This window comes from Formica exsecta, unplaced genomic scaffold (genome assembly GCF_003651465.1).
Source record: "Formica exsecta isolate Colony F162 unplaced genomic scaffold, ASM365146v1 scaffold191, whole genome shotgun sequence".
Taxonomy (NCBI): domain Eukaryota; kingdom Metazoa; phylum Arthropoda; class Insecta; order Hymenoptera; family Formicidae; genus Formica; species Formica exsecta.
In genome coordinates, this window is record NW_021849211.1 from 1,462,343 (window position 1) to 1,471,916 (window position 9,574).

Consider the following 9,574-nt stretch of genomic DNA (forward strand, 5'->3'; position numbering starts at 1 on the left):
TATATATATATATATCATTATAGCTGCAAGATTGAGGCACAAGTTGTGCTTTACCTAAGACTGGCGACGACTCGTATTGATTCTTTATTCATTCATCTATTGTATTGTCATTCTAACATATTATATAAATATATTATCGACAGAAATGTCTCTTAAAAAATAGAATCAATATTAGTGATCGAACTGATTCATCATAGCAAATTTATGATTTATCACCGATAAAACTGTTTTTAAAAAGTCTTATTGTTAGTCAGATCTATATGTACTCTTATATAAAAATTATTTATATAATTTATATGCTATTATATAACGGGGGTATAATATACTTATATATTTTTAATCAGTCATAAAGCGAATATGGGGTTTTCTTTATTTCCTAATATTTGCATAATCACATATTTGTTCATCTCATGTTAAATTTTAAGGCACAGTGATTAGTAGTACAAAAATACTACTTTAGAAATGCGTGGATTCAAACATGAACAATACATGTTGTCCCATGTAATGTAGATCTGTTCGTTTTAGCTATATTCTGTCTGCATCTAAAGCGAAACGAGCGTATGCTCAGAAGGAAGAAAGAAAATAATATCAAATTGCAAAAAGAAAACGCGTATAGTTAAAACGAATAGACCTCTTGCTTATATACTTACAATATATATTGGCAGGGGCGATAAGGACACTTATTTTAGCAACGCGTAAGTTTAAGATGTTAGCTTAACACGCGTTATGTAGAATTAAGGAATGTTTATGGTGCTATACATAGAAATTTGCTTCGTAATGCAAATCCTTGTGTGGTCGTCATAAAATGACCCTTATTAACCAAAGGAAGAAAGAAAATAATATCAAATTGCAAAAAGAAAACGCGTATAGTTAAAACGAATAGACCTCTTGCTTATATACTTACAATATATATTGGCAGGGGCGATAAGGACACTTATTTTAGCAACGCGTAAGTTTAAGATGTTAGCTTAACACGCGTTATGTAGAATTAAGGAATGTTTATGGTGCTATACATAGAAATTTGCTTCGTAATGCAAATCCTTGTGTGGTCGTCATAAAATGACCCTTATTAACCGACACAGAAATTTATAATAATGACTTAAGCAATGCCTTCCCAATGGTAGCTACTCTTGCATATTTAAGTACAACTTAGAATCCTTTCGGATGAAAAGTATTTTTTTAATAAGTAGTTCATTTTTGTGTGCCCAATTTTAATCGTCATGTCACTAACATTATGCATTCTATAAGCGCATCGAGTAAAAGAGATGCAGGCAGTCCGAGGAAGATCAGAGTAAATATACATGTTCGTACTATTTTCTCGCGTATTGTACATCAACATTATATTTCCTTTGTACTTAATAAATATTTTATAACTGTGTGGTAATTACCGTTTTTCTCGTGATGACTGTATGTTTAGTTGGTGTTTGATCAGGCGTTGGACTCTGCGACGGATCCGCCACCAACCAGGGACTAATGTCTGACGCCGCTTGACTTTCATCCTACAGAAAAAAAAATTTCTCTCAATATAATATTTAGAATTAATTTTTTCTCGATTATTGTTATTATTAAAAACTGTGATATTTAATTATATATTAATTTTAAAAAATGCTGATGATGTCGCAGTTGGAATGATAGAATTTTAATGGGTGTGTTTTAAGTAATAAAATAGAACAATGTTTAATACTTTGCACGCACAAAGACGACTTTCACATGAGGGACACAAAACAACTCCTCATACGCTTTCACCAATAAGTCTAACTTGCTGCCTAGAATGAAATATTCTTGCTTTTCTTTCACAATTAACGCCCAATATATCTTCTAGACTTGTTTTAAGAGTAAGTCTTAATGGTGAAACCGGGATACTTATGTGATAAACGGGACGCTATAGCTGGCTTGCAAGCGTAAGAGATATAACTGACCTTGTGTGTGAGTGTCGTAGTAGTCGTCTGTATCTCTTCTGTTTTAACGACACGTGCTCCGGCTTTTTCCGTATCCGTCTCGACCTTCTTCTCCGTTGTAACTGGCTGTAAATCTTTGAAGGGATTGAGTATGCCCAAGAACGGATTCGAATCTATGAACGGATTGGTATTCTTTTTCTTATCGTCTTCCGGCTTCGCTTCCTCCTCGGAAGCTACTTCGTGTGTATTAGATGTGTCATTGCTAGTGTCGTTAGTGAATGGATTGAAAGGATTTTGCGATTGATTCGACACTTTCGGACTTAAAGGTGTCGTCTTTTGTTCGATCTGTCCCCAACTGTCCAGCGAGAAATGCGTTACGGTTACAGCATCATCTGTAGAAGGATTATTTACCGCTGTCGTCGCGCCGCTCACGGAGAGAGTCAGTTTATCGCCGCCCTATTTGACGAAAAAAGCAAGAAAGCAAATACATATTATGGCTGGCAGCTAGCTGGCAGAAGCAAACAAAATAAATGTGTCAACACAAACAAGAGAATAATAAAATTATCATTTAATAAGCTGCTCTAACATTGAAAACTTTATTATAAAATATTGAATAATACAAGTATACAGAAGAGAAAATATACAACTTCATAAGGAATAAAATAAAAAAACATATAATAATATTATATGTAGGATGCGTAATAATGTGAAAATAAAGCAGGACAAAAAACTATAAAAATGCGATGAAAGTTCGACAAGGCTTACCACGGAGACGATGGTCGCAGCATCCGAGTGCTGATTCTTCTTTGCGATCGCTCCCGATCCGTCTGCGGACGTGATGGAAACCAAATTCGAGTTCTTGCCCTGTTCGAGAGTTGCTTTCAGTATGTTACACTTCAAAGATTCCGGCGGAATCGGCGTTCGAGGGGGCAACGACAACGTTCCACCCACTTGATTGTTAGGCACTAACTGCACTTGACTGGTGATAGTTTCGACCGTTAAACTGGTCTTCATAGGCTCTGATTCCTTCTCGCTACTGACAACCGTCGTCTGGTTCCTGGCTTCCAAAGGTTGTTGATCTTTGGCGAGAGATTTCAGCAAGGAATCTACCAAAGGCGACGATGTGCCCTGAACGCTCGACGAGTCCGTACTGGATTTTGTACTGGATCGACTCGGTTGACGCTGCAAAGGTTCTTCCTCGGCTGAAAATATTTTTGAAATCCATCCTTATAAAATATGATACAAAGATAATGTGTCCAACAAAATACTGCTTAACAAAATATCGATAATTTTTCGTGTACTAAAATTTAATTGAACATTATGTTTCTCTTGTAAATTCTGAAATATTTTAAATATCTAAATATAAGAAAATATTTTTCAAAATTTTATCGAAGTAAAATTTGTTTAAAAATAATTAAAGATTTTATCTAGAATTGTATTTTTAAACTGCAACTTATCACAAAAATTTCTCTTCTTTAATCAATTAACAAAAAAGTTTAATATCTCGATATTTTTGTTAAGAAAGAATTATTTTAGATTTTGGAGGCTGCATGTATCACAAATGCTACAATATATTTTGCTATATCTCACCTGGCGGTGGTGATGGTTGTAGTGGTTCTACTTGCTGCTGTTGACGCTGTCGCTCGCGAAGAACGTGACTCTGTCGTCGCGCATACCTTTGACTTGGTCGTCGTTCGAATTGCACGGTGCGGCGTGCTCTATTTAGCTGCGTCGTCTGAAACTCCGTCTTACCGCTATAACGGAAACGCGAACCCATGCGGAAGAAGTTTTGACGGCCGTTGGCTCCCTTGACCGGCGCACGCAGACGGAAGAAAGCGTGATGCTCCACCGCGCATTTCCACAGATGCTTGCAGGCCTTCTCGTTCACCAGTCTAAACACGAACGTGTGCTCCTGCTCGCCCCTGCCTTCATCGTCCTCCTCTACGACCACCAGCGTCAGTTTCTTCTTTTTAAAATCCAAACGGCCAATTTTCGGCCAGAAGAAGAGCCCTATCTTCTGCGTGCCTTCGAAAACCAGAATTCCAGTTGGAGTTAATCCCAAAGAGTACTCGCAGGCATCCTTTCCGAGGACGGTGTGCATGTCAACGCCATACATATCCAGCCATTTGGCTTTGCTAAGATAAGTAGATTCCGCTTGAGCTGGACTGAGACCGCTACATTTGATATACTCCTCTAATATCTCCAATTCCATCTGCTCTGTTTGGCCTGGCACGAAACGGAATTCCGAGACAGTTGCGGCGCTATGCATAGTGGGATCATAGTCTCCTAGTTCAGCTAGAATAAAAGTTTCATTTTTTAATACATGCAATAATCATTTGCTATGTGATAATTACTCTAACAAGAATTACAGCTTAATTTTAATAAAATATATTGTTTAAGTACTTACATTGAAGAGCCAGAGCAGCTAATTGAACTGTGACCTGATGAGGACACTGAAGCTTGCCTTCCAAAATATCTTGCTTTAATTGCAAAAAGAATTGATATCGTGTTAACTCCTCACGCAGTGTATTTGGTTCCGATGAATAGAACTTTACTTTTAGTCTAAGTGTGTATGGCGGTCCTATTTTAACTTGCTTTTTAATAGGTTTTGTTGGATCCAACCAATGTTGAACATTATTACTATCTGTGTATTGCAATCCAAAATAATCTTTCTCTATTAAGTCTAAGCTATAAAATACTTGTTCGTATAAGTCACCAGCCAAGGCCTTTTTCTGTAAAAGAAATCAACAGAGTTATGAAAGCATTATAGTGTTATTGTAAAAGTATATAAAAATATTGCATAAGAATAAATGAATTTATTTTGAATGAGTTTAAATGTAAAAATGTTGAACTAAAAAATTTAGTATTAAACATAAGGGAAAAATAAAAAAGATAATAGAATCATCACATAACAATATTGTAAAATAAAAATTAATATTCCTATTGCTAACTACTAATGACAGTTAAATAAATTCTATCTATTCCTTTGCATTATGATAAATCGCTAAAAAAAATTTATCAAATCAATCACATTTATAAATATACCCAGATAATTGCCATCGATATGGCTCATTAATCGTGCTGCTTTCGTTCTTTTTCTCCTATAATAAAAAAAAAAAAACTTACTGACAACTCTATAGGTAAATCCGTGCCATCCAGCAGCACCACCCTACACTGCACGATATTCTTGTTGCTGGGTAATCTCTGATTTTTGATCTGCGACGAAGCGGTCTGGCCGCTGACGCTGCGCGCCCTCCGTCGCGACAAGAATCTCAACATCACGGCCCTTCACCCTTCGAGCTCGCAGGAGCGGGACGCGTGATTGTTGATCATCGACCTGTCGATGAAACGTACGCGTCGCGATCCGCCCACCCTGCCTTTATATCGCTATCGCGATAACGCAACGGCACGAACGATGCAATTGCTAACTGCTTCTCGTCCCGATCTCGCAGAAGGGTAGCATCCGCTACACTCTGCTACATTCTCCACTCCTTCAGGATTATGCAGGACAGCCGAGAATCGCACAACTGTAACAGAGAGATCCGTTCGTACATCCGCGGCGAATTCCATAAATTGGAGCAAATCGCAGTTGAGCAAATAACAATGCTTTCGTACCTGGATCGCCAGATGGCGATGATGGCAAGCTAAAAGCTCACAATCATAAACGTATAAATGTATAGACTGAAGACTGAACATTAGTTAGCGACAATGGGAATGAGCATGAGAAGTGGTCTAGTCGTTTAGCATTGACATCAGAAATCAAAATATGTCAATATCAATGGGGTCTATAGTTGTTTAGAATTTAGGAGAACGAATCGAAAAGTTGGTGACTTCACTCACATATATTTTCGCTTTTTTGAATAACACATCTATCAATGAAATTAATTACCACTCCCCTTACCGCAAATCTTGGCTAGTTTTTCAAAGAAGACCATGAATTTTATATGTAAATAAACATGTATCCCAGCCAATACATGGCATAAACAGTAGCGTATTAAATACAGTCAATAATTGTAATTGATTGTCAGTTACGTGAGGTTAAATTAATAAGCACAGTATCGATTTTAATTAAATGTACATAAATAGTTATACTTTTTTAATTTTTCCTCAAATAATATTATATATATATATATAATATATATACTGTGTCCTATTATATGAAGTCAATAAGCGATTAAAATGATTCACATGACTGAAAAGTTTATATGAACTGTGAGTTGCAATATATTTTATGATTCACTGAAGTGTGAATACGACAAAAATGGTAGAAACGGTGGAGGATATGGATAATTTGGATGATAAACTATTTAGTAACGCATTTAAAAGAAATCTATCTATGGAAGATGGCAAAAAAAAAATTACATTTGCAGGTTTAATTTAATATTAATTAATATATATGTATAAATCATCTAAATCTAATAAAAAAGAAAGATTCACACATGCATTTTTAATAAAACATTATTATATAATTATTATTTTTTATTTTATAGATGAAGATGATCCATTAGCTGATTTGTTAGCTGATAAAGATTTTTCATCAGGCCAAAAGAATCTGGTAGGAGTAAGAGATAAAAGTATAATAGATGACTTGTTTAATAAAAAGGTTTCCAATGAGTCATTATCGAGTTTCAAACCAAGTGAAAAGGAGAATAATTTGACATCTGCATTAAGCACTACAGGAATTGACAAGTCAAAAGTAACAGATGAAAAAGCTAGAAAGCTGTCATTGATGCAAGATTTATTTGGAAATACATTGCACATATCACCATCAAAAGAATCAAATGCTAGTAAAAAATCTGTACAAATCGAACAAGGAGTCACACAGCATGCAACTGAACCTAGAATACAATCGCAGCATTCGACTTATGCACCAACAGCGTTCGGAACGAGAGAGCCACGTAGAGGCAAAAGAACTTCGGAGATTATTAATGATCCTTTAGGATTATTCTCTTTGAGCATGTCAAATCAAACTGAGAAAACTGTAAATACAAGCTTAATATGTGTATATGTTTAAAATGATGATTTATAATAATATTTCTTTCTTTTTCTCTATAATTATGCCTAATTTTTTTTTTATTTAACAGGTGGAAGAAAGACGTACAGTGTCTGCAGACTCAAGTAGACAGAAATCTGAAACTAAACAATATTTACCAGATTGGTTGGAACCTAAAAAGGTAACAGAAGATAAAAATAGCGACTATATCCAAGATAAAATAACACCTGCTGAAGAATTATTCAGCAGACATAGAAGATCGAGCTCTGATAAAATTGTTCAAGAAAATGAAACAAGAGTAGCTGAATCACTGCCACATGAAAAAAAAGAATTGACAGCATCATCAAATGATCAAAAAATCGAAATAAATGAATATGAAAAACGAAAAAATGAAGATTATCATAAAGTAAGAGATATAAAATTCTTTTTTATAAAAAGAACTTTTAGTTAATTAATTTTTGCAAAGTAACATTTGTATATATAATTTTGTACTCTATGTGCAGTCTAATGCAATAGATGTTCCTCCTGATGCAAATAAAAATTCGGAAGATATATATGGCAATTTAATTTGCAAAAACGCGAGTTACAAAAACTTGGTTCATAAATTGGAGTTAGAAAACTCTCATCTGACAATAACAATACGTAGTTTAAACGAAAAATATGAAAATGAGATAATGATTCTAGATGAATCGTATAAGTAAGTGAAACTATTATTTAACAATTAGTGATATGTGTATATATATATAAAACTTTTCTCTTTAAAAAGTTATTCATATAATTTTTCCTTAGACGGCAAATAGGATTCTTGCAAGAAAGAACAGATACATTGGAAAAGAGAATGCAACAGGAACTTGAATGTTTAGAGACGGATTATGAAACAAAGATTGAAAAGTTAAAAAATGAAAAAATGCAAATTGAAACATTTTATAAAGAAGAAATACAGAATTTAAAGGTATAAATTTTTTAAATATATTAAGATTATATCATGAATTGTAATTGAAGATTTGCTGTTGTTAATATTTTAATTATTATTTTATTTAGAAGGAACATACACAATTTATAGAAGAAATTTATAAACGCCATTCTCAAAATACAAGACTGCTGCAGAAAGAGCATTTTGATACAATAGAGAATATATTAAAAATGAGAGAAGTGGAGAACTTGGCTATGACAACAATAGCAACTCACAAGACTGATATGCAGAATTTGTTACAAAAAGCTGACTTTATTATAGAGAATATAAAAAATGTGCAAGAAAAGACTGATCATAGAGAAGACCAAAGTGTAAAGTTAAGAGAACGTTATTTAAAAACTCAAGAAGAAGACATGCAAAGTATGTTGAAACAATGTTTTAAGATGTATTTAAGTAGTTGTAAATAGTATATAGTTTTTATTCATTTTGCATAATATTGCTACAGTACGAAGTGTAGAAATAAAGAAACAACAGGAGTTATTGATGGAAGAACGTGATAAAATGATGAAAGTAGCAGACAAATTAGATTCGCATGTTGCACAATTGATGCTTGAATTAGAGAAAAAAAGTATTATGCTTAACGAGACATTGGAAACACTAAAAAAAAGAGAACAATCTCTGTCGCGTGAAAGAGAATTGTTCGAAGAAAAAGTACAATGGGAATATAATCATTTACAGGTAATTATGAGGTATACTTAGTATTTGAGAATAAAATTATAGACTGCATTATTTAAAAATTTTATCTACGTATATGTATATATATGATATTATAAGGCTTTAAAAGAATCTTGGTTTAACGAACAAGAAAAACAAATGAAGCTTTTAACAAAGGAGAAAGAAGTTATTGCAGCTAAAAAGAAGCAATATGAAGTTTTAAGGACAATAAAAACTAATTCGGATAATATTACAAAGATAGAGGTAAATTAAAAAGATTAGATCCAAGTATGTAGAGTGCAAATATATTTTTAAAAAATTTTTTAGTCAGCTGCTGCTATAAAAACAGCTCAAGACGCTACTATACTCGCGAATCAAGAACGATTGAAATGGCAAGAAAAAATCAAGCATCTCGAAATGCAACAGCAGGCATTACAAGAGAAAGAATACCGGCTGTTAGCACGCGCTAAAGACATCGAAAATTTTACACAAGTAACAGTCTGAAAAGTTACATAATATATAGTGTTATATAACATATTATAATTAATTATTTTTTAGGTAGCATTTACAAAAAATGAGGAAGCCGTTAAAGCCCTGAAAGAAGCTCGTAACATCGAAAACGAGTGTAAAACTAAATTTGACTCTAATTTTGGCATATTTAAAAAACTCAATTCAACCAGGTAAATACACAATGAAGCAAGTTTAATATAGAATATATAATTGTTTGCATTTTTTAGTGAAAAGTTGGCTTTGACAACTGCTGAATTGGAGAAATTGAAAAAAGATACTAATATTCCATATAATACAAACAGGCGAACATTGTCTAATCAACAACATGCATTTCAAGTTACTACTCATTTTACAGTAAGAGAAAAATAATCACATTCTTAAATAAATTATTGGATAGTTAAATATTTTATAAAAATATAATTTTTTTTTTTTTTTTTTTTTTTAGGAAATTTTAGATCCTCATAATTACTATAAACTCGCGTATTAACCTTAGTAGAGGTACAAATGAATAACAAGTTCTTATTCTTTATTTAATTTCTAAGAAAT

The 9,574-nt window shown here is 33.4% G+C and overlaps 1 protein-coding gene and 1 pseudogene across 3 annotated transcripts; one reads left to right on the plus strand and one right to left on the minus strand.

Moving 5' to 3' along the window:
• Positions 1–829: 829 nt before the first annotated feature.
• LOC115233771 (band 4.1-like protein 5) lies at positions 830–5,580 on the minus strand. Of its 3 annotated transcripts, XM_029804346.1 has the most exons (7): positions 5,514–5,580; positions 5,025–5,425; positions 4,306–4,630; positions 3,489–4,193; positions 2,664–3,100; positions 1,920–2,354; positions 830–1,499 (listed from the first exon to the last, which is right to left on the minus strand). In XM_029804346.1, the coding sequence occupies exons 2-7, from the start codon at positions 5,175–5,177 to the stop codon at positions 1,368–1,370; spliced, it is 2,187 nt and encodes a 728-aa protein (XP_029660206.1). In that variant the 5' UTR covers positions 5,178–5,425; positions 5,514–5,580; the 3' UTR covers positions 830–1,367. The 3 variants fall into 3 exon arrangements, with proteins under 3 accessions (XP_029660206.1, XP_029660205.1, XP_029660207.1); XM_029804345.1 differs by lacking the exon at positions 5,514–5,580 and having other exon boundaries at positions 5,025–5,456; XM_029804347.1 differs by lacking the exons at positions 1,920–2,354; positions 5,514–5,580 and having other exon boundaries at positions 5,025–5,463.
• Positions 5,581–5,600: 20 nt separating this feature from the next.
• LOC115233770 overlaps positions 5,601–9,574 on the plus strand; it is a 9,837-nt pseudogene continuing 5,863 nt past the window's right edge.